This window comes from Carlito syrichta, unplaced genomic scaffold, assembly GCF_000164805.1.
Source record: "Carlito syrichta isolate Samal-C Ts95f unplaced genomic scaffold, Tarsius_syrichta-2.0.1 Scaffold314379, whole genome shotgun sequence".
Classification (NCBI taxonomy): domain Eukaryota; kingdom Metazoa; phylum Chordata; class Mammalia; order Primates; family Tarsiidae; genus Carlito; species Carlito syrichta.
The window spans coordinates 286,539-312,128 of NW_007258475.1; the positions used below are offsets into that span (position 1 = coordinate 286,539).

The 25,590-nt window shown below is 35.3% G+C and overlaps 1 protein-coding gene across 1 annotated transcript in view; it reads right to left on the reverse strand.

Moving 5' to 3' along the window:
* Positions 1–25,590, reverse strand: part of LOC103274104 — a 242,774-nt gene that overhangs the window by 65,574 nt on the left and 151,610 nt on the right. The window contains exon 9 of the mRNA XM_021719309.1: positions 14,003–14,162. Coding sequence (XP_021574984.1) covers positions 14,003–14,162 — 160 coding nt within the window. The remainder of the gene's footprint in view (positions 1–14,002; positions 14,163–25,590) is intronic.

Genomic DNA, 25,590 nt, shown 5'->3' on the forward strand with positions numbered 1-25,590 from the left:
ATTTTTGATAGCTTAATGGTATTTTGTCTGAAATTAGGATTGTGACTCCTCCTTTCTTTTGTGTTCCATTTGCCTGAAAATTTGTTTCCCATCCTCTTACTTTGAGTCTGTGTATATCCTTTCTAATGAGATGGGTCTCTTATGGCAGTATATTGTTGCCTGGTGATATATTATCCATTTTGCCATTCTATGTCTTTTCAGTGGTGAGTTTAGTCCATTCACATTCAGGCTAATTATTGAAATGTGAGAGTTCATCCCTATCATAGAGTTCTTATAGAGTTGTTGTTCTTCCACTTGGTTTTTTTTGTCTTTCTTTTGGTTATGGGGTTGGTTCATGTATATTTTATTCTTTTTCCTGTACTCTTGTGAAGAACGTTCTTTTCCTTTCCTTCTGTGTTTAGTACTTTCTTAAGTGTTTCATGTAGAGGTGCTTGGGTGGCAGCATAAGTTCTTAGGGATTGGATATCTGGAAAATGTTTTATATTCTCCCTCACTGATGAAGCTTAGCTTGGCCAGGTAGGTTATTCTTGGTTGAAATTGTTTATCTTTTAGGACTTTGAAGATAGTGCTCCAAGCTCTCCTAGCCTGCAGGGTTTCTGTAGATAAATCTGCTGCTATTCTAATTGGTCTGCCATAGTAGGTGATCTGGCCTTTTTCTCTTGCTACCTTTAGGATTTTTTCTTTTATGCCTACTTTGTTTAGGCAAATTATTATGTGTCTAGGAGTTGGTCTTCTCATTTGTTGTCTTGCAGGGATTCTCTGAATCTCTTGTGTTTGATTTCTTGCATCATTGATTAGATAAGGGAAGTTTTCTTGAATGATCTCATGGAAAGTCTGTTCCAGTATGGTCTCTGTCTCTCTTTCTGCCTCAGGAAGGCCAATTACTCTTAGGTTCGGTCTCTTGAAGTAATCGCTCATCTCTTGAAGGTTTTGTTCTGTCTTTTTGAGCTTCTTTTCTGTGTTTTCAAGAGTTCGGGTTAGTTCTATATTTTGGTCCTCAAGCTCTGAGATTCTTTCTTCTGCTTGGGTAATTCTGCTTTCCATGCTTATCAGTTTGTTATTTATTTCATGCACAGTATTCTTTATTACTGTTATCTCAGATATCAGCTCCTTCCTAGTTTCTTCTTGTGTCTCCTCAATTCTTTTTAATCTCTCCATTAATGTCTTGATATCTAGGTTTATAGTTTGAGAACCTTCATTCTGGGGGCTCTTCATTGTTTGCATTCCGAAGTCAGTTTTCCGAGAGTCTGCCCTCCCAGGGGTCTGGGAGAGACCCATACTCTTCTTTTGGTTTTTCTTCATTTGTGTAGATTTTTCTCTCTCTCCCCCTTTCCCTCTCCTTCTTTATTCTGTTTTTGAGGGAGGATGGGGTTACTTTTGTTTCCCTTCTGCAATATCCTGTTCTTCCTTATGAGGGTCTTCTGACTTTGTTCACTTTTGAGGTTGGGGTGTGGGCTGCGCACTGTACTTTTTGCAGTTTTGAGGTTTAGTTGAGGGAGAAGCTGTGGTTCAGAATGTATATGCTGATTCTAGCATCCATGAACAGGTGTATGAGCACACTGGAACCTATTTCCCTCTGCCTTACAATCTGTCCATGCAGTAGTATATGGGCTTGGTCCCTAGATTAAAAAGGGGGTATAAAAGAGGAAAATAATGGAGGAAGGGGGGGGTCAATAGGAAGTTAGAAAGAGAAAAGAGTGAGAGGGAAAACAGACATACATACCAACTATCAGGTGAGAAAGAGACACAAGGCCGGAGAGAAGTGAAGAAATACACGTAAGAAAGATTTCCTAAAGAATACTGATAGCTGCACAGAGACAGACCAATAAAACCATGAGACAGTGTAAGTCAGAAGGCAAACAACAAAGGTGATCAAAACAAACAGTCGAAATGATAAAATCATGTCAAAATAAGAGCTCAGACTAAAGTCACTTCAGCTCTGATCTCTGGCCTCTCTCCTTTGTTTTTCCTTGCAGGCAGCTAGATTTACTCGCAGTTTGGGTTTGGCTGCCTGGGAGTTGCTTTTGTCTGAATCAGCATAGGGGTGGAGCTTTGTCTCCTGTTTAGCGATGTTACCTTAGGAACTGAGGTGGGGGTTGTTGATAGGTGGGCAGGATAATGGAAATCTCTGCCTGGAGAATGGTGGAGGCAGATTCTCTTTCATAGATCCGTTTCTCTCCACTTGTCTGGGTCCCCAAGCTTGGGGTCATGCTCTGAGTGCCTCAGCCAGGGTTGGCCCAGAGCTCCAGAGCTCCAAAGTTTCAACAGGCAGGTGGTGAGTGGCGAGAGAGTCGCGTATGGTGGAACAGCCGCAGCAGGGGGCCGCAAGATCCGGCCCTGTGTGGGACCGAAATTCCCGGGCCTCGGACCAGCACAGCTGGTGGTGGGCTGGAGGATGGGGGAAGAAAAGTAAGAGTCTTTTTGGGAACTCATGTTCGGAGAATCTCACGAGTTCACCTATGCCTTCGCCATCTTACCACATCAATTCATTATTGAGTTATCATTATTATTTACATTATATTCTACCTACCTTCTATAGTAATTCTTTTTGAAAATCCACAACACATCTTAATAGTCAAAAATTGTATACATGCATTATATATTTTATAAACAGCACCAACAGTGGAACTTTCATTTCTTAATTTTGATCATTACTAAATTAGTTACATTTTTACTTTATTTTCTTTTTGGAGAGAGGTAACATTTGTGAATGGTATTTTTTTCTCAAACTTTGAATATATCAACAAATATTTTTTTGGCTGAGTCTAGAGTTGTTTTCTCCAAAGTGCTGCCACACTAGTTCATTATTCTCTGACATTGGAGCTACAAAAAGAAAGTGTGATTTCAGTTTTATGTCTTTGTTGGTAGCTTGTTCTTTCTTCCTGAATAACTTTAGAGTTTTAAACTTTTAAAATTAAATCTTTGAACAAAAATTAAAAATTTATAATGCTATTGCTAAGTTATGGTGCTTTTATACTCTGGAATGTTATACACCCTGAGAACGATGTTTTTGAAGATTTTAAATAACATGGAAAATGCTCTTGGTTAAATGTTAAATGAAAAAAATCAGGCTAGAAAAGTGGTATTTATAATATCTTCCCAATGTTAAATTTATTAATGAAATTAGGTAATCTAGGTAACTAGATAACCTAACATTTTTAAAAGATAGCTGTTAGAATTTTTCATTAACTTTCTGATATTTGATGATTCATTTTTTCCTATAAACTCAGTTTACCTATCAATCTCAGGAAAGTTTCTCATATTTATTTCATTTTTTCCAGCTTCTAGGTTGAACTTCTGATCTTTATCTTCTTTTCTTCTTCTCTTGCAATTTTTGACTTCACTTTACAGTCTGCCATAGGTCATTTTTACGCTAGTTCACATTGAAATACTAGAGACTGTGGTTTTGGAATAAACATAGAGTGAGATACTAGTAAGAAAGGAGTTGTAATTTTGAAGTAAAGTTTTGAAATGATCCCAGACATAGCAGAAAGTTTACCTTATTAATTAATTAATTAATACTTTTATTTTTGAGTTGGGGTCTCACTCTGTCATCATGCAATGGCATGATCACTATGATCACAGCACATGGCAGCTTCGACCTTCTGGGCTCAGGCAATCCTTCCATCTCAGCATCCCGAGTTGCTGGGACTACAGGTACATGCCACCATGATTGACTAATTTTTAAGTTTTTTAGAAAATTTTTTGTCAGGACAAGGTTTTGTTATATTGCCTAGGCTGGTCTCAAACTCCTAGAATCAAGCAATCTCCATGCTTCAGCCTCCCAAAGCACTGAGATTACAAGCATTGGCCACCATGCTCACCCTTGATAGATCCTGTTAATTTAGGCCACTATGGTGGCCTGGATTTTATGTAAAGCAAATACTAAGTCTTATTATGTAGGTGTGTGAGCAAGAGTGACTTTCTCTGTGGTGGGGTGGGAATGGAGGAGGTAAATTCTTAATTTTCCTACTTTGCTCAGATCTGCTGTTTTGAAGGTCAAAGGAGGGTTCACTTAATTTTTTTTTCTGTACACAATGGAAATTTTGTGAAGTCTGGAAAATTATTAATTGATATTCTAGTATTTGTATTCATTTCTTCCAAGTCCCTTTCATGACTATTTCAATGAACTCATAAATAAGAGCAAATCAGTCACTATTGTCATCATATCATAATCTGATCCTTATTTTTCTAAAATATGTGAAAGATGTCCTATAAGTTTCATAAGTCAAAAAATTACAAAACTTTAGAGAAACATATGAATAGATTAAAGAGTTAAACCAACTATTTTTCCAGTTGGATGGTAGCCCTAGTCATTGAATGTGAGATGGATTGGTTCAAAAGGGCATATTTAAAGGTGTGGGCAGGGGCAGAGACTGGCCTTGTATGGTAAAATAGAGAACTGAACTAGACCAAAGATATTTTAGTATTGAAAAATCATACTAATTCCAGACCAGACCCTTCAGAAATCCTGTGATCAAGCTAAATCTAGACACTTTACAGGTATGTATTTCTTGCCCACCTAACCAGACTTAGTGTCCCATATTCCTTATATCAGTTATGTCCCAGCCATCCTAAACTCTTTCCTACTCTCCAAAATACCATGATATTTCATCTTCTGCTTGAAGTACTGCTTTCTTTTGGTGCCCAGTTTATCCTTGAACTCGTCTTCACCTTAAATACCAATCTCAACTGGGCTCGGTGGCTCAGCCTGTAATCCCGCGCCTTTGGGAGGCTGAGGTGAGTGGATTGCCTGAGCCCGCGGGTTCGAGACCCGCCTGGGCAGAGAGACCTCATCTCTACAATAAATCAAAAAATCAGCCGGGCATGGTAGCACATGACTGTAATTCTGGCTACTTGGAAGGCTGAGGCAGAAGGATCGCTGGAGCCCAGCAGGTCAAGGCTGTGGTGGCCAGGAATGGCCACTGCACTCCAGTCTGGGTGACAGAGTGAGACTCCAACCTCCCCCCCAAAAAAATATACCCATCTCAATCATCTCTTCCAATGGGTTAATACCGTCTTTGTTTAAGCTACCCCCATACCACCTAGCTCATAGCTCTATTATAATATGATTCTACTGTATTGCTATTATTTTCTCACCTATTTATCTTTCTTACTGAAATGTTAAGACAAAGATACTGTTTTATTTGTACCTAAGAAAAGCTTACTAAAAATAATTAAAAGTGGGAAGTAAAAGAACAAATAAATGAATAAAGTTAATTAATCTCTGAGTTCGTTTTCTCATCTATAAAATGAGAATATCTACCACATATATTTTCTTTTAGAATTATGTAAATCAACACATAAACTGCCTGTATAGTGCTTGACACATGGTACTAGCCATTTATTTTTCCACTCCTTTGTTCCTGAGAAACTATGACATATTTTTTTTTTTTTAAGAAATCAGGATTTACTGAGAGGACAGAAAAGCTCCTACAGTGGGAGAGGACCTAAAGGGGTTGTCCTCAAATTTTAAATATTTTTTTTCTTTTTGATCTATCTACTAAAACCATGAACAAGAAGAGTCCAGTGATTTCTTATAGCAGGTAACATTTTTGCAATACTGATTTATTCAAGCTTTGTGATTGTTAAAAGTCCAAAGAATACCCTATAGTAGTAAGTAGATAAACTAAAATGAGCAAAGGGCAATAGGAGAAACAGTATTTTGATGGTTATATTTTAGTTTCATTAATGTCTATATAGATGCAAGTAATGTTGGAGAACTTGTGTGCCTCAAATACCAATAATATATGAAAAAGTCTTCTTAGAAAAGAACACTGCACTTCCAAAAAACAGAAAAAAGACATTGTTTAATGCTTTACATTAAATTTCATTTTCCACCACATAATTATTAAAAGATAAGTAGCCCCTGCATTATTAATAAGAATAAATAATAAGATGGCAATTAAATTACTATCATTAATGACTTGTTCATTAATATATTATAGTTGGCTGTTTTATCATGAAGATAAATTAATATAAGATAGGAGGAAAAATCAGTATTATAAAAAAAAGAACACTGAATATTGTTTCTCAGTTAATTGCAAATATATTGAATTCTTACAGAACTCTAAGGAAGAAATTTGCATACTGAGTACAGAAGCAGTTCAAGGCTAATAGGTGCTACGTTACAAACAAAACTCTCATGTCTCTTTGAGTTTAAGTTTGTTTACTCTTAGAACAACATGATTTCCTGTGTCTGAGGAAAATAAGCTTATAAAAAAAGATGAAAAGGCTGCTATATAGCACTCCAGTAAAGGAATACTAACAAATTAAATGTTAATGAATCAAAAACATATGGATTACCCTTCACTTCAAATAGAAATGATTTTAGAATTAAGGAGAAAAGTACTTAGCAAAATGTAATAAGTCTTTGTCAATCTTAAGCCCCAAATATTTTAGGTATCTTTAAAAATCTCCTAGTGATTTCTTTCTTTTGTTGGCTATCATTTTTATTTTATAGAAGAGGTCAATTTCTCTATGGCCAAATGAGCTTTCAAAATTTTAACAATATATTGGGTAAGTTATAAACAAACATTCCAGAAGTTCAAGATAAAAAAAAAAAAAGAAGATCGAGAACAAATATATAACAATTAACCAAAATCATCATACCAGGACAGAGCATTTTCCTCTATTCCTTGCTTATTATGATTTTAAAAACAAAGAAAAGGAGAAATGTTAGTTGAATACACCTTTAAAAAATAATCCTTCATATATATGTATTTTTAAATTATAGCTAAAATTTGTATTTTCAAATTAGTTTTGTCAATATCAACCTCTTAATTGCACAGGAACTGAAATTTATGCAATATTAGTACTTCTAATTATAGTCCACATTTATTTTTAAAAACTTTAAAAGATAACTGTCTTCACACTTATGCAGAATTGGAAATTTTGTCAATGCAAAAAGGAAATAACACTGGATATAAAGTTCAGAATAAATAATTAATGAACAGAAGCCTGTTTGCTTAAGATCACTTAGGTATATGTATAAGCTATGTTCACTCAGGTATCTAAGATATGTTCTTTACAGAAAAAATTAATGTAATTCTTCAGTGCAAAAATTATATTTTTAGCACCCAGTTTACTGACTTCTCATTAAAAAATAGTTAATTGGCCTTTATACCTTGTTTAGATTTCTTTTACTAATAATTCTGATTGGGAGTTCAGTATGTTTTTTGCATATTTGTGGGTACTTAATTCAGGGTGTCAAATGTACATTATATGGGTTCTAATAATTTATAAAAATGTAGAACCCCAATCCATAGTCATCTAATTGCTCTTGGACTTTTTCAATAATATGGGGTTTTATGTAAAATTCTAGGCTACCATGTGACTTTTAAAGAAAAATCCATACCAAGGAGAAGTTGTTTCCTATCCTCTTTACATGTTATGCATTGTTGTGGTCCAGAAATACCAAACCTTTTTAAAGATGTTGTAACTTTGAGATCTTGGTTTGACTATACAGGCTTGAACTTCATGGCATATCAACTTTGCCAAATCTATAGGAAAGCTGTTCTATGTGAAACAGCTCAGAGTTGCAAATATCACAGGCAAATGAGATGGTAACTTTAAGAAATGTCTATATTGTATTTGAAGACCGTCTGCCATAAATCTGAAATTTGAATCTATGTATTACAATTGGTTATGCTAAAAAAGTACTGAATTAATTAATGTAAAAAATATCTGCTGCAATATTGTAATAGTTTAAAAGTAAACCAAAAATAGAGAATTCAAATGACTTCTATACAGTAAATTAACTGTAAAGATAACTTTGTTTGATGCTGAATACATTGGTAAAATGATAAAATGTTTTTATTCCTCCTCATGTTTTACTTTGAGGCTTCTATCATGAAATAGAAAATGTACATATTAAAAAATTCTGTCAATCAATTTAGAGGTGAGAGTCTCCACGGATAGGAGTATAAAATGCCACTGTAACTGCAGTCAGGAGAACAGACGTGTTCCATCTACACTGCTTGAGTGCCCTCCTTTTGTGCCTTCCCTATCCCAGATGCTCCTTATTTCCAATTGAGCTGGGTCCCTGCTTCCCACCTCCAATCAAGACAACCTACTCATGCTTGATCCTACAAAAAGCAAGGTTCTTTGTTTTGCAGTTACCATCGTGTCATCCACTATTTTGGATTTAGTCCTGCCCTTGGTTTCTATTTCCACATGCTTTCACCTTCTGTTCCTAATTTTAAGTTTGACTGGGTGCAGTTTGGTTTTTTATTTATCTTCACCCACTTTCAAGTCCCCATCCAGCTCATAAAATTCTCAAAGCCTTGGGATCATCCTTTCACTCCAGGTCAGGGTGATGAATACTTGATGACACATAAAACACAACTCAGAAGTGATTGCAGGATTGAATTGAATTGGATAGGTATAAAACTCTGTGGATGAGTTAAACATTTCAATGAATAGATTCAAGAATGGAAGCTTGAATCAGAGTACATTAAACTATTTACTTCCCAAGTGGTAAGGGTATTAGTTAGAGCTTTAAAATAAGCAATTTATAGTGTTAAATGCAAAGGCAACCTGAATTCCTAACTGAATGAATTCATTCTTTTCATTAAAATTTTTAATGGCTCCCCTTTGCTTATGATTAACAATATAGTACCCACAATTGGGCAATTTCCTGTTTCTGGTCTACCTCTCTTGCTAATTTCTACTCTTCTGCCCTTTGTTCCAGCCAAAACAAATTGATTTAGTTTTCAAACTTACCTTAGTATTGCCTGTCACTATACCTCTATTTACTGTTTCCTTTTGCACGGAAAAGTCTAAGTGCCTCTATCCCAAATTCTCATCAACACACCTCCCCCTACTTGGTTCCCAACTTGCCTTTCATGACTTTCATAAAACCACCGGGCTCTGTGGCTCAGCCTGTAATCCAGCGCCTTTGGGAGGCTGAGGTGAGTGGATTGCCTGAGCTTGCGGGTTCGAGACCTGCCTGGGCAGCAAGATCTCATCTCTACAATAAATCAAAAAATTATCCGGGTGTGGTAGCACATGCCTGTAATTCCGGCTACTCAGAAGGCTGAGGGGGAAGGATCGCCGGGGCCCAGCAGGTCAAGGCTGTGGTGGCCGGGAGCAGCCACTGCACTCCAGTCTGGGCGACGGAGTGAGACTCCAACTCAAAATAAATAAATAAATAAATAAATAAACAAATAAAAGCTTTTTTTCCCCTTTCTGACTGTATTTTCCAAGTAGAAATGAAGAGTACTTCGGGGAAAATATTATAGTCATACTGGCACATTTTCTGCAGTTTGCTGGGTAGATGACTATGTTTATTCTCTATATAATTCATGACTAAATATAGGCTCCGTTTTTCTCAAACATATTTTTATTAAAAAGATTATAAATTGCATACAACCTTCATAATACAATTTCATCAAGAATAAACCACAGATCCTAATCAATTGTTATAGTCATTATACCAGTCCACAAAAGTAGTAGATCAGAAGCAATACTCATAAAAAAGATGAGGGAACAGGGTTTGTTTCCATGTGTGTATGTTTCCTTGTAACATTCACAATAAGAGACGAGCAGTTTCTTTTCAGAGCATCTTACATCGTTTCATTGTATGACTATCCATTAGCAAAAACTATTCTCACATATAAGATAAAAATAATCTTCATTAATTGCATTTGGTTGTTCTCGGATAATACAGACACTTGAGAAATGGACATTGTAGTTTTTATGCTTTCCAATTCTGCTCTCAAATGGATCTCTAAATTTACACTTCATTGTGTCATGATGCACAACTTTCTCCATCTCTACCTAATATCCTGCTATTTTTATGAGCTTCAATAGCCTGTTTCAAAGCGGTAGTTTCTTTAAGAAAATAATTACAATGTAAATTAGTCTTCAACAAATAGTAAGGCACATTTTGGAATTAAATGCCTAGGTATTGAAGCTTTGCTTCTTGATATGTTTAAAACTATTATAAAAGTTTAACCATAGCCATTCAATCTATGTACCTAGAAATATCATTCTTTCTGTTGCTAATGAAGGTCCTACGGCACAAATTTATTAAAGGTATACGTTTGCATGGGATAATAATTGGGTCGATAATATTAAATTCATAGGCTCATTATTTAATTGCAAGGGCAGATTATGAATACAGCTTCTAAAATGTATTTTAATGAAAAACACTACATCCTGACCTAATCATATCAACCTTATGCTATCTAATTAAGGATGCAAAAAATCATTAGAGTTGCAAAATATTAGTTCCAGCTCCATCAGGCTGTGAGCTGCCCCTTCATGAATATATATTTTTTTACTCCATGATAAATAGTTAATGAGGTAAAAATGACAAAATTTGCATGTAGGCAAATTAGTTTAATAGAATGATGTCTTTTCTGACTACTGAAAGTGACCTTTTCCTTATCAAAAAAATGGCTAAAATACTTTAAAATTATCATCTAGCTGTCTTTGCACAAATGACAAATTATATGTGTGAACAATATAAAAATTATAAAATGCAATAATCCTAAATTCTCATCATACTGTAAATGTGTTCTGTGCTTCTGCATTTATCAATTTAATAAAAGGAAATTAAGCATATTATAAAGTGTCCATTTATGGGGCAATTTTTATTCCAGATCATAAAAATGAGAAGCACATGCTTAATAGCTGGTACTATGGCAAATATCGAGATCAAATTTTTAAAGCACAAGAATTCTAGACTACTTACTTGAAATACTTTTATATTAAAATGTCTATTCCAGTCTTAATTTAGCATTTTAGATTATAGATGATCGTTCTCAATTAAACTGGCATTATATCTTGAGATTAGCACATCAATTATTCAGCAGGGCTATCTCACTTCCCCATTAAAAATAACTAAACAAGCAAACAAAAGATAGCTTAAGAAGCATAACATACAAAATAAATACTCAAGGCATAAAGAGACATAGTAAATAAATTTTAAAAAACATATATCTATTTATTTCAGTTTGGAAATGTTTGTGTGTGTAACAAACATTACCCCAACAGCAAGAAATAACAGGTGCTCCACAGATTGTCAAATTATTTGGATAAACAGTTCTATGGCTCCCACCACTAATTGTGGCTGAGTTTACACACGTTGTAAAAGGAACAGCAGCCATTTATCTAGTTATATGAATTTCTATTAATGGCCCAACTGAATCACAGCCAAAATATTTTACTTAAGACCCAAATGACTTTGGTTAAATTGTTTAATTACATTTAACCAAGTGGACTTTTCTTTGATTTATTTGAATGTTTACACACAGAATTGTGGGCACTCAAAGTCTGAGGGCTCTTTCTGATTTCTACTTTTGTTCAACATAAGTCTGTTAAGTCATTTTACAAAAAACAGCATAAATATTAAATTTAAAGAATTAAATAATTTCACAACCTCCTTCGGTTTTCCTTCTAGTACTTACATATTAGCGCTCTCGCTCTCTCTCTTTCTCCTCCCCACCCCCTTGCTAAAATAGAAATAGTAAATACTCAAATACATTTGTTTTCTTCTGTTTTCTCTTTTTAGGTACTATTGTTCAACTCAATTCATTTTGGTACTCAACTTTAAATTGGTTCCAAATTCTTAATCTTCCATATTGAAAACTTAATACTGAAGCAAAATGCACTCTACCTATTTCAGACATTGCAAAATTATCCTAAAGAGGAAGTGCTCTTTGCTTGATTTTTTAGGATAATTTCAACAAATTTGGCTTTTTACAAATTATGAAGTTAGTAAAGATTTTTGAAGAGGAAACTAGAATGAGTATATGGTAACCTGAAATTTGTTTTATTTCAAGTTAGGGACAATGGTCTTGTAAATGCTTACTGCAATGTTATATCAACATCAAATAAACAGAATTTGTAATATATTGGACATATTAAGAGTGAACCAATGTGGATTTTTTTTTAAACCTAACATTTACATTTCTATCAGGTAGAGAACAGGATAAAGTATGTTTTACGTTCATTCTATGGGCTAAGCAAACATGTTCACTATTCAACCATTCATGCATGCATTCTTTTATGCATAGAGCAAATAGTCAGAAACAGGTGCTATGTTCTAAAGACTTTGTTGGAGATTGAGGACATAAAGACAGAGGAATCACTCTTTAATTCCTCAAGAAGAACTTAGTCTTGAAAAAAAAGAGGGATATAAAAACAGGCAATCCTAAAATTGTCCATTGAATGCTAAAAGGATCAGATAGGACAGGCAGTTTTGACAAAAAGAAAATGGCTCTCTCTGGGTTGACTCCGAAGAGAAAACATTCTAGCTGAACCCTGGAAGAATGATCCGTTTTCCAGGCAGTACATGAGAAATTGCAAGGAGGTTCCTCCAAACAGAGAGAAATGTATGGGCATGCGAAGCCATGTGACATGTTTAGCAAATTAGTCATATTTTATGTGACTTAGTCATATCTTGCTGGGTGGGAAGAGGTGGGAGGGAGGTGGGTGCAGGAAATGTGACTCAAGAGGTAGGAGAGAATTAGATCAAAAGGTCACTACAAGATAGTTAGTACCATGGCTTTCATTCTCCAGACAATGGGAAGTTATTGAAGGGTTTATGCCAGGGAAATGGAGTTATATTTGCATTTTAGAATTGTCACTATGTTAGGAGTGGAAGATGAATTCATGATATATAAAGCTGGGGCAACTGCTGTGTGAGATTGAAGGTAATGAGAGCAGTTAGAGAAGTCTTGCTGTTCTTTAGCAGCTGGGCAAGGGTCTGGATATATGTAGTAGCAAATGCATTAGAGAAGAGAAGATATTCTGAGAGTAAAAGTAATAGGACATGTTCAAACAGAAGTCTAAGAGACAAGAAAAAGTCTAGAAAAACTTGGTGATTCAGAATGGATGAAAATGCTACATATAGAGATTACAGAAGCGGAAATACTGTAGTCCATGATATAGGTGAAATGCAGATGTTAATTAATTAGCTAATTAACTAAACAATATAAGTGAAGTAGATTTTGTTTGGACCATTCTAGGTTTAGGTATCTTTGGGACATCCATATGGAGATATAAGTAAGCAAATGGATTATGCCCTTTGACCCTCAGAAAGGCTAGCGTCCAAATATATATTAGAGAATCTTCAGCAGGATAGAAGACAGTTTGAAAGGAAGTTTAAAAAAGGACAGTTTGCATATCAAAAAAGGGACTAAACCAGGTATGGAGCAATTGAAGGCAGTAACACAGAAGAGGCTGGTGGAGGAAGTGGTGCCAAAGAAGTTAGTAAAAGAGGTTATTAGAAAATAGAAGAGAATTCAGGGAACTGACTATCAAGGACATCAAAGGAGAAAGGTAGAAACAGCAACCTCTTCTTCCAGTCCACTCAAGGCTACAGTAAAGCCAACAATATCGTCACATGTAGACAATCTCAACCCCATCGCCAGCTTCTATTGTATTTTGCACAGTCCTTATGTAGTTTTGACCAATGTATGTACAGAAGGTATTAATCACTGTTTCTTTTATAAAATAATAGTGATAAACTATAAGAACCATCTAGTTTAGGCTCCTTGCTTCGACTAATTAAAACAAACAAAAAAGAAAGAGGTTAGTACGATGACTCACATCTGTTAATTCCAACCACTGGAGAGACTGAGGCAGGGAAATCCCTTGAGGTCAGGAATTCGAGACCATCCTAGGAAACATAGCAAGTTCTAATCTCTCAAAAACTAGCTGGATGTAGTGGTGTGTGCCTGTAGGCCTAGCTACTTGGAAAGCTGATGCAGGAGGATTGTTTGAGCCATGGAGCTCAAGGCTGCAGTGCAGTGCAGAGTTAGGGCCACCACTCCACTGCACTTCTGTCTAGGTGACAAAGCAAGACTGTCTCCAAAAAAATAAATATTAAAAAATATATAAAGTCAAATTGTGAGATTTATATAATAATGACAGTAAAATACAATAGTAAATAACTTCAAGAACAAGAGGAAATTTAACAATTTGCTAACATGTTAGAGAGTGAATTTCTTTTGCTCAGTCAAAAAAGCAAATTTGCTTCAAACCAACTCACCTTTCTTCTTTCACCATTGATTCCTCTCCATTGTTCAGATCTTTTCACTATATAACTTAGCTCTTGGTTGGAAATCTCCAAATCATATGGCATAAAGAACTTAGTTTCTTCACTGTGGATGCGCTGAAATGTATCTGATATCCAAGAATCACTGTACAACCTAAGAAGAAAATCATGTTTTCTGTTTTCATTCTTCCCAAATCTTGTTTACTTTTTTCTCCCAAAATAATTTATACTTATTTTATTAGCCTCTATGTTAATTCAGCTTCCCCATTCCTTTTTCAGAAATTATTGGATAATTAAGACCCCAGAAATTACTTAATAATTTCCTCAACTAAATCTCATATCCCTGCAACAGCTTTCTGGAGGTTTTGCAGTTATGTCCTTGAAGCCTCCTGCTTCTGATTTTTTATGTCTAAGTAATACGCTGTAGAAAATTGAGAAATATTTAGCCACTTATTTGGATTATGACAATCCAAAGTAGTTCAAGCATGAGGGATTTATATAAGGAAAAATAAATATGGATTCATTCATGAGCTGTTGTTGTTTTTGCCACTGTGATAGAGACCCCACCTGGCCAGGTCAACCAGCACAGGGGTATCCCTTGGTTGGTTTCTTTTCCAACTTGAATGATAGGTGGATTATTTATTGCTGAAGCATCTAAGCTGATGAACTGCTCACTTAATCTTTTTCTACTTTTCAAAAAAACTCGAAATATTAATTTAGAAAAATTACTGTTTATCTTGTGACACTAATAAAATGACAATATCTTACCAAAAAAATTAATACTCTTAGTAAGAAAGATTAATTATTTTATATTGCCTAGTAATATTTAGATAGTTATCATAGACTTTAATTAGGCCAACGATTATAAAAATCTTCATTAAATACCCCTAAAGGAAGAGGAGATAGAATGTTTTTACTATCCCTAGTCTACCAGTATTTAATGTAATGTCTTGTCTTTCAAAAGTTTGAGTCAAATTGAAACTATGGAGAAATATCATGTTTATATTGTGACTTAGTGTACATTTATCTTAGCATGTATACCTGTAGCTACTTTAAGAAGCACAGAATTGTGCCACTAATAGTCTCTAGACCAGACTAAGACTTTACCCTTATGTATCAGTGTCAATAAACTAAACTTTTGAAAAGTAAGTTCTTAGAAAACGGCCAGTATATAAACTGACCTATAAAGATATGTAAGCATCACATAATTATATGCCTTACTACACATTTACACTGGAGAATTGGAAGTATTTTAGTTCAATAATCAGGATAATTATATTTTGCTTGAAATAGTAGATATTTAATATTAGAATTTATTAATTTCTGACTACAATGACAATCAATTTCATATTCATTGGGTCATTCTAGCCTTATTTTAATCTTACCTTTTACATATTAAAATAATAAGATTTTTTTAAAGTTAGCCTTACTATTTTTTTTTTTTTTTTTTGGAGTTGGAGTCTCACTCTGTCGCCCAGACTGGAGTGCAGTGGCCGCTCCTGGCCACCGCAGCCTCGGCCTGCTGGGCTCCGGCGATCCTTCCGCCTCAGCCTTCCGAGTAGCCGGAATTACAGGCATGCGCCACCACACCCAGCTGATTTTTTGATTTACTGTAGAGATGAGGTCTCACTGCCCAGGCGGGTCTCGAACCCGCGGGCTCAGGCAATTCACTCACCTCAGCCTCCCAAAGGCGCGGGATTACAGGCTGAGCCACCGAGCCCGGCTCAGCCTTACTATTTTTAAGTAACAGATGCAATTTAAACTTAGAGCTAACTCCAAAGTTCATCTCATTCCATCATGCTGACTTTTAGTTAAATTAACTTATACAATGTATATCTTTATTTAACTGCCTCTATCTAGAGTTTTCCAAAATAGTGAAATAAACTTTTTGACCATAGCTACCAAATAAGATCTTCTATGTATCTCCCCCTCCCCGAACTATTTTGCGTTTATTATAGAGTGAAAATAAAGCAAAACTGCCACTCAGCCTAACCCATGGTCCAAGGCAGGCCATATGGCTTGGTGCCATCTTGAAATGCAACTATTGCTCTGACAGCACTTTGAGATTCTATTTAAATGATTTACTAGTTGCCTTGTTAACAAAAACTAGTCTTTACCATTCTCTTAAGCTTGTTTGAAGTAACATTCATCTTTTTTCTTTTAATGGTGATAAGATTTAATGTCACTAAATTACTGTCAATTTGCTGCCATAAACATTTTCTATATGAAGATTTTAAGTGCAGGATTATCAACACTGCAATTAACTTTGACTTAATTAGAAATCACAGTCCTGTTTCTGCTGGCTTCTGTTACTTTTGCCCAGAAAATGTCTGTCTCCTTTTTATTGCTCCTTCATTCTGTGTGAAAGAATAATGCTGCAAACATCCAAACCTGGATCTGCAGGATGGTAAACACATATTTTGACAGAAACAAAATGCACGTTGGAATATGAAAAGTTGTAAGAAAGATTGACTGCACTTTAATTCTATTTAAAAAAAATTTTTTCTTGCCATTTTGGGTGGCGTTTGTCAGTGAAAAACTCCATGATAGATTATTAAAGTCCATTTATCAACTTATATAATTTTTATATATTTTTCAGTTCTATAAAACCAGCCTATACAAACCAGGAGAACCAGTCTATGGTTATATATGCAAAATAAAAATAAATAAATTGGGCAACGATTATTATGTAACTCTTTTGACATTATAATCAGTCAAGCAATATAACATCTATCCAAAAGTGAGTTATTTTATTCTTTTGGATAAAAAGATATCTTATTTTTTTTATGTATCTGTTGAACTTCTCTTGTTCTCTTTAGAAAGTTAAAGAGTCCAATTAAATATTAGGAGATAGTCGGGCATTGTGGCATGTGTCTGTAGTTCCAGCTACTTGGAAGACTGAGGCAGAAGGATCGCCTGAGCCCAGCAAGTGGAGGCTGCGGTGGCCATGAGCATGCCACTGCATTCTAACCTGGGTGACAAGAGTGAGTCTCCAAATTAAAAAAAAAAAAAAATTAGAAGAATTTCTGGAAAGATAATGTAAAAATAGTCCCCATTTCATAAAAACATTGGATGCTGGAGACTTTGATGAGAGAACAATAAGCTATTTCTCTCTATATATACAACATTTAATAATATTAAGTTTAAACTTTTCTTGTTTATATTTAGTTATAAAAGTTTAGTGTTCTGAAATGAATCAGCAATAACACACACACACAAAAGCACATACATAGTTTCACCCATTTTCTGCCATTGCATGTGTGTGAATATCAAATATATATAATTAAATATATTTGATCATATTGATGAAAGAAGAGCAAAAAGTGAAGCAAACATGGAAATTTTTAACAATTAGTGACATTAAAAGGATATACAAGTTCATTGCACTATTCTTGCCATTTTTGTAAGGTTTGAGCTAATTTTTAATAAAAAGCTAAACTTTTATGATATTGTTTTGAAATACACATTATTATATGGTGATGGTTATACATTTGGATTTCTTTTAACAACACAACTATTCAATATGTCTGAAAAATTTTTATTTTTAAATTAATTCTATAAAAGGTAATTAAAAGAGAAACTATATTCCACCTGTCCGTAAAGCCTTAGGCATTATTGTTTATAGAAATAGGTCATATATTATGCCACAGGTTCTTATGATGGCCAATGAAACAAAGTAATTTACAAAGTCCTCTGCCCTGTGTCCTACATTTGCAGCAATTCATTGCTTGGTGAGTGGCAGAAGCTATTATGTTTGGCTCACATCCGAATGTGGGTCATTTACAGAAACCTAGTCTGTGACATTTCTGTTAAAGCTAAAAAGGACAAGTGTGAACATTTAGCTAATATAGTATTTTAAGGGTCATAAAAAGAATGAAATCTATAACTCCAAATAGCTCTAAATACAAATATATATATATATATGAAGAAGAAGAATCAAATATAATTGCTTATTTCTAACTCCAAAAGCTACAAGTGAATTGGGCAGTGTGATTTACACATATAATAGTCAATGTGGTTATAATGTAAGTTGGAAAACTACCTATCTACTGGTACATTTGCATTAGAATGATGCAGGTATAGCTCTGAACTGACAGTATATAAAGAGTCAAACTTCTTTTGGCACAATCAGTATACTCTCACCAGAACTCATTCTTGTATTTCTTACATATTAGAATTCACACGCTTTTTAGCAGAATTGTTGAACACTTTAAATGAAGTGTCTGATGGTAAAGTATTAAGATGTATTAAGACTGTTTTTGTGTGTTTCCTAGAAGCACTTGGGTATTTGCCATTCTGTTTAATAGCACTTGAAATTCAAATGGCTTTGACTTGAAATCATACCAAATAGAGAAAAACTGGAATATAAGGTGGAAACAAAGAAGAGAAAGAATTAAAGAACTGAATTTTAGAAAAAGAAAAAAGAAATTCATAAAATAACAATGTGCACACAGTATGCACCCCGCTCTGACCATTTCCAGAGGTAGTCCTGGCTCAGATATTTAGTTATGAAGTCAATATTCTTCTACACATGTGTAGTGTCATGTTTGTAAAGGAACAGTCATTCTCTTTGTTCACTTCTCAGTAATTTATTCCCTTAGCTAACAGATATTCACTCATGTCTACTATACGCCGAGTGCTAGGAATGGGTTGGAGGGTAAGCATAGACAGTGTGGGGAGGATAAGGTGAGAATTCCAGAGAAGAGGCAGAAAGAAGCTGGGTGGGGAGGGTGGCAGAATAGTAAGAGGAGCACAGAGTTACATAGTAGTGGGATACAGAAGGCAGCGCCCCGGTCAAGAAAGCCTGTGCTGTTAGGAGTGACTAGAAGCTATTACGTGGGTGTAAGGCAAAAAGTAATCTATTTTTTTAGATTAAAAATTATTCTGGTTAAAGTGGAGACAGTAGATTCAAAGGAGCAAGAAGGAATATGAAGAGACTCATTGGAACACAAATGCTAGCATAATTGGGCGAGAAATTAGGGCATATTGGAAAGTTGTTTATGGATAAAACTAAGTGAACATTCAAGAGCTAAGGAATTTCCAGAATCTGAGGGAGATGTGAGAACAGCTCCCAGGTTTCTTTTTTTCCTTCTCTTCTCTTCTTTCTGTCTCTCCTCTCCCTACCTTTCCCCTCCACTAGATGGGTTATCTTAGCATTTACTGAGATAGGGAATCTCCAATGAAGACTGATTTGGAGGAGAAAATCATGAGTTTCTTTTCAAAATGTCAGTTGTGAAGTCCCTTTGGCATATATATGTGGAGCTGTAAAAGTTACAAATGTCTGAACTAAATTCAATTTAGAACTAAATATTATTGCATAAGTTGCAGTTTAGTTAGAAATAAACTAAGCACATTAATTTATTTCTAAGGAGCAGATCTTATTAGCTACTCTCATACTGCCAATAGAAAGGAGTAATAATAATTAATATTTGTATTTATGCAATAAATATTTATGACACATTTTATGTACATTGAGTCAATTTCTCAAAGTTTTATGCTTGACTTTATTATCCACATTTTAAAGATTAAAAAAAGTCAAAAAAATGAAACTATTGTCTAAAGACATACAGCTGGTAAGAAACAGAGCCAAGATTCAAGCCAGGCCTAGTTACCTTTAAGTCAGGAACTGAATCTTTATATCACACTCACTCATTAGAGGAAAATTAACCACAAATGTGATTTTATTTTTTTACTAGCTTAATCATTTTTAAGTGTACAGCTCAGCAGTGTTAAGTATATTCACATTGATGTACATCTCTAGAACTTTTTAATCTAGCAACACTGAAACTCTATAGACACTAAGCACCTGTTTACTCTCCTCTCTCTCTCTCTCTCTCCTAGTCTTTGGCAACCATCATTCTACCTTTTGTTGCTATAATTTTGACTACTTTAGATATTTCATGTGAGTGGAATCATACGGTATTAGTCTGGCTTATTTCATTTAGCATGATATCCCTAAGGTTCACCCATGTTGTCACACATGACAGGATTTCCATCTTTTTTAAGACTGTAAAATATTCCATTATATGTATGTATCTTATGTCTATCCATGCATTCATCAGTGAATGTTTGGGCTATTTTCATCTATTAGCTATTGTAATGGTGCTACAATGAAAATGGGTATACAAATATCTTTAGAGATCCTTCTTTTAATTCTTTTGGATATATGCCCAGAAGTGGAATTACTGAATAGTATAATAACTTTAAAAAAAATTTTTTTAGGAAGCTCCATGCTGTTTCCCATAACAGCTGCACTATTTTTCATTTCTGCCAAAAGTGCACGAGGGTTCCAACTTCTCTGCATTTTCTCCAACATTTGTTATTTCCTGATCTTTTGATAGTGGTAATCTTGCTGGGTGTGAAGTGATATTTCATTGCGGTTTTGATCAGCATTGTCTTAATTAGTGGAGTCTCTTTTCATCTGATTATTGACCATTTTTGTATCTTCTTTAGAGAAATTTCTATTCAAGTTTTTGTCAACTTTTCAATAGGGGTTTTTTTTTTCATGGTTGAATTGAAGTTCCTTGTATATTCTGGATGCTAACTCTATACGAGATACATGACTTTCAATTATTTTCTCCCATTCTATCAGTTGCCTTTTCACTCTACTGATTGTTTTCTTTGTTGACCAGAAGTTTTTAAGCTTGATGTAATACCAGTTGTCTATTTTGGAGTTTTGCCTGTGCTTTTTTGTCATAGCTAAGAAATCATTGCCAAAACCAGCGTCATAAAATAGGAAAACTCTCTGTGTAATCTCCATATGCCAACTCATAATGGTATTAGAAATTTTTTTGAACTTACATTTGGAAATGCTGAGATTTCTGTGAGAACTAATAATATATTGGTTAGGATTAGGATTTCATTCTTTCTAATGGCCACAGGGATCAGCTCTATCAGTTCATATTGTCTAATATTCCTTTGAGGATACTAACTCATTAGATTATATAGGTGGATCTGTTTTAGGATCTTTACTGGGAAAACCCAAACTGCAAAGAGGAAGGTAAACCAGAAGAACTATAGCAGTAATTTCTCAAAACAAACTCATTTGTGAAGTCTTAGCCACTGGGGAACTACAGTGCTGATAAGAGGTCCTGGTCTCTTGGTGGTAAAGAAGGCTTCTGCTAAAGCCTTGGACCCAAACTAAAGGCTGAGGCACCTTCTGTCATCGTGCTTTTGACAGATCCCTTGCAAGTGTGACCAAGATCACTTAGGAACTCATTTGCTGTTTTGAGCATGTAAGCATGCCTCATATTAGCCTACTTCAATCATTAAAGTGAAGACTCTCTCCTCCCAGGGAGGGAAGCAGAGTATGGAGGCAGAGGGTCACAGAGGTGAGATCTGGAAATACCGTATCACAGCAAGAATGGTCAAGAAGACAGTTAGAGAACATTCTACATCTATGACATGGTTATCATTGCCCTGAGTTCTTTGGATTCCATTGAATTAATGTTTCGCATTTCCCCTGCTATACGTATCATTCTGACTTTTTTTTAACACCTCCTTCCATGTTGCTTTGTATTTTTTCAAGTAGGCTGTTGCCAAAAAGTCAAACTAAAAACCTATTCTGTTTACTTGATAAGTGAAATTAGCACACAGGAGAGCTGTGTGTGTACTTTTTCACACTTCATTATAGTCCAATTGACAGTTCACAATGAAAAGCACTTTGGCACAAGTGTCACTGAACATGCAATCAATACATTTTATTTTATTTAAAAGGGAAGTTGTATCTTCCTGATAAAAGAAAATGTAGTCATTTATTTAGTCATATTTTAATCAATACTTATTTGTTGTGTTCCATTGTGTTTTAGGCACTTTTCTTGGTTCAGAGATGAGAAGGGTGAATTACAGAGTCCACAACCTTGCTCTCAGACCCTAACTTAAGAATTTCATGTTATGTCACAATATTTCTTTCTTATTATGGTTTGACTACTTATGATACATTAAAATACAAGGTGCGGAGAGTTTACACCATTTTTATGCACACGTAACCCTACTTGTATTGTGGCAGAAAGCCCAAATAGTTGTTCTTTTTGTTTTGCTATGTGTTTGTTCAGTTGTTTTAGTGACTGTGTTTGTTCAGCTGTTTTAGTGACAAGAATAATGAAAAATCTTCAGGAAGAGTTTTAGAGATTATATTATATATATTGCTGACTGAGGAAAGTGGGAGGTGGCACTGGCCCATGCAGATTAGCTATGCTATCAGATAGAAGTACTTACATGAAAGTGGAAAAGGAAACTTTTCAAGCCCAGTATCCAGGGATTTGGACTGTGCCAACCAGACAACCCGTACCTTGTCACTTTATTCAGGCACACATCTTCCTGACACTTACTTGTTATTGATCAAAAACTCACATATCATTTCCCATATGTTTGGGATGGAAAAAGAAGTGCCAGTAGGTCATTTTATTTTATTTTCCTTAGCGGTATTGAAGGCAGGCTAATTTTACAAAAGTCAATTCATCAAATGGCTGATTAACTATTTAGTCTAAACTGACCAGCTTTTACTTTATGTTCATAATAGAACAAACATGTAAAGGAATATGCAGTTTATCTCGGATCCAGCTTTTTACAGATACAGATGGTAAGAGTTGGGGTAGAAACAGAGCACATTATCTTCTGAAAAAAAAAAAAATGGAAGAGGAGTCAGCATAAAGCATGGTCTCAACTGCCCGCACCAAAGAGATTAACATCTAAAGAGTAGAAGGGGAAACATTGATGGGCTTTTGGCAAATGAGCATTCAGTGAACTTATCTGAATTCACAGCGATGAGCCAGTTTGGTTAAAATCATGTACGTTTACTGGAGCTGACACAATGTTGTGTCTAAATCTTTTATATGTCTGTTCTATACAACTGTGTCAAAAGGTACAAAGTCTACTTCTGCTTATCAGGGCATAGAATGCCCATGAACTAGGTGACAATTTAAAGAGTAAAATTGTTTACTATACATTGACTTCACAAATTTAATTTTTTTATTTACCTGGTAAATAATATTTCACTTTGCCAAGGAGCACTGCAAATAAGATTGTGGAAATTTCCGCAGTGAAAAAATTCAGAAAGTGAAAAATCTTTTGATTATCTCATACACATTCCCTAGATAATGAATATGCTCATAATATTCTCATCAAAACCTGTCTTTAAATTATTTTAATCTAAATTAATTTTCCCAAGTAATAAATGACAGCAGCTAAAACTTATAAGGCTATCTGGAACTATTAAGTCAATGATTAAGAAGATATAAGCAGGGTATATTCCCAGTAGGGGGATTGCAGGGTCATATGGAAGGTCAATTTTTAGAGCTTTTAGGAATCGCCACACTGCTTTCCACAGAGGTTGCACTAGTTTACACTCCCACCAACAGTGTAGAAGCGTTCCCTTTTCACCACACCCTCTCCAGCAGCTGTATTTTTTGAGTGTGATAATGCCATTCTGACTGGAGTTAGGTGGTATCTCAGTGTGGTTTTGATTTGCATCTCCCTGATGATTAGTGAGGTTGAGCATTTCTTCATGTGTTTGTTGGCTTCTCGAATGTCTTCTTTTGTGAAGTGTCTGTTCATATCTTTTGCCCATTTTATAATGGGGTTGTTTGTTTTCTTCTTTTCAGTACGTTTCAGTTCCTTGTAGATCCAGGATGTTAAGCCTTTGTCAGACCTAGAGTTGGCAAATACTTTTTCCCAGTCTGTAGGCTGTCTCCCTGCTCTCTTGATGGTTTCTTTGGCTTTGCAGAAGCTTGTCAGTTTAATAAGGTCCCATTTGTCTATCTTCTCTCTTAAGTCCTGTGGGTTTCGGGTTTTGTACAGGAATTGGATGCCAGTTCCGATTTCCATGAGAGTATTTTCTTATGGTTTGAGGTTTTACATTTAGGTCTCTAATCCATTTGGAGTTAACCTTTGTGCATGGGGATATATAGGGGTCCTGTTTCAATCTTCTGCATGTGGTCAGTCAGTTTTCCCAGCACCATTTATTAATAGGTTCTCCTCTCCCCATTGGCAGGTAGTGGGGGCTTTGTCGAAGATGAGTTGGTTGAGGAATTGAGGTTTTGCTTCTGGAATCTCAATTCTGTTCCATTGATCTATATGCCTGTTCCTGTACCAATACCAAGCTGTTTTGATGATTGTAGCTTTATAGTAAAGTTTGAAGTCTAGTATTGTGATACCACCTGCTTTGTTTTTTTTTCTGAGGATTGTTCTGGCTATTCTTGGACGTTTGTGTCTCCATATGAATTCCTGTGTTGTTTTCTCTAGGTCTGTGAAGAATGTTGTTGGTAATTTAATGGGTATTGCATTGAATTTGTAGATTGCCTTAGGTAGGATGGACATCTTCACAATGTTGATTCTTCCGATCCATGAGCATGGGATATTTTTCCACTTGTTCATGTCAGCTTTGATTTCTTTGAGCAGTGTTTTGTAATTTTCATTGTAAAGGTCTTTCACATCTCTGGTTAGGAAGATGCCAAGGTATTTCATTTTTTTGTGGCTATTGTGAATGGAATTGTGTTTTTTATTTGGGTTTCTGGTTGTTTATTATTGGTGTAGAGAAATGCGATTGTCTTTTGTACATTTATTTTGTATCCTGAGACTTTGCCAAAGGCCTTTATCAATGTAAGGAGGCTTTTGACAGATTCTCTTGGGTTTTCAAGGTACACAATCATATCATCTGATAGAGAGATAACTTGACTTCCTCTTTTCCTATTTGAAAACCTCTGATTGCCTCCTCTTCTCTGATTGCTCTAGCCAGGACTTCCAATACCATGTTGAACAGGAGGGGTGAGAGTGGGCATCCTTGTCTAGTTCCAGTTTTCAGGGGAAATGGTTCCAATTTTTGTCCATTTAGGAGTATTCTGGCTGTGGGTTTCTCGTAGATGGCTTTTACTATTTTGAGGTATGTTCCCTGTATGCCTAGATGTTCAAGGGTTTTTATCAAGAAGGGGTGCTGGATTTTATCAAAAGTTTTTTCTGCATCTAATGATATGATCATGTGGTTTTTGTTTTGACATCTGTTGATGTATTTAATTACATTTATGGTTTTAAGAATGTTGAACCAGCCTTGCATCCCAGGAATGAAGCCTACTTGGTCATGGTGCATGATTTTTGAGATGTTTTGCTGAATCCGGTTTGCTAGGATCTTGTTGAGAATTTTAGCATCTATGTTCATCAAAGATATTGGCCTGTAGTTCTCTTTCTTTGTTGGATCTTTACCTGGCTTGGGTGTCAATGTGATGTTGGCTTCGTAAAATGATTTGGGGAGAGTTCCATCTTTTTCAATTGCCTGGAATACCTTCAGTAGGATTGGTATCATCTCCTCCTTGAATGTCTTGTAGAATTCTGCTGGAAAGCCATCTGGACCATTTGTAGGAAGTTTTCTTATTACGTAGTCGATTTCCTTGATTGTTATTGGTCTATTTAGGATCTCAATTTCTTCTTGTTCCAACCTAGGTAGGTTGTGTGATATCAGAAAGTTCTCCATTTCCTTATGGTTTTCAAGTTTGTTTCCATACAAGTGTACGTAGTAGTCTCTAATGATCTTTTGTATTTCTTCAGGGTCAGATGTGACTTCATCTTTTGTGTTTCTGATTGTGCTTATT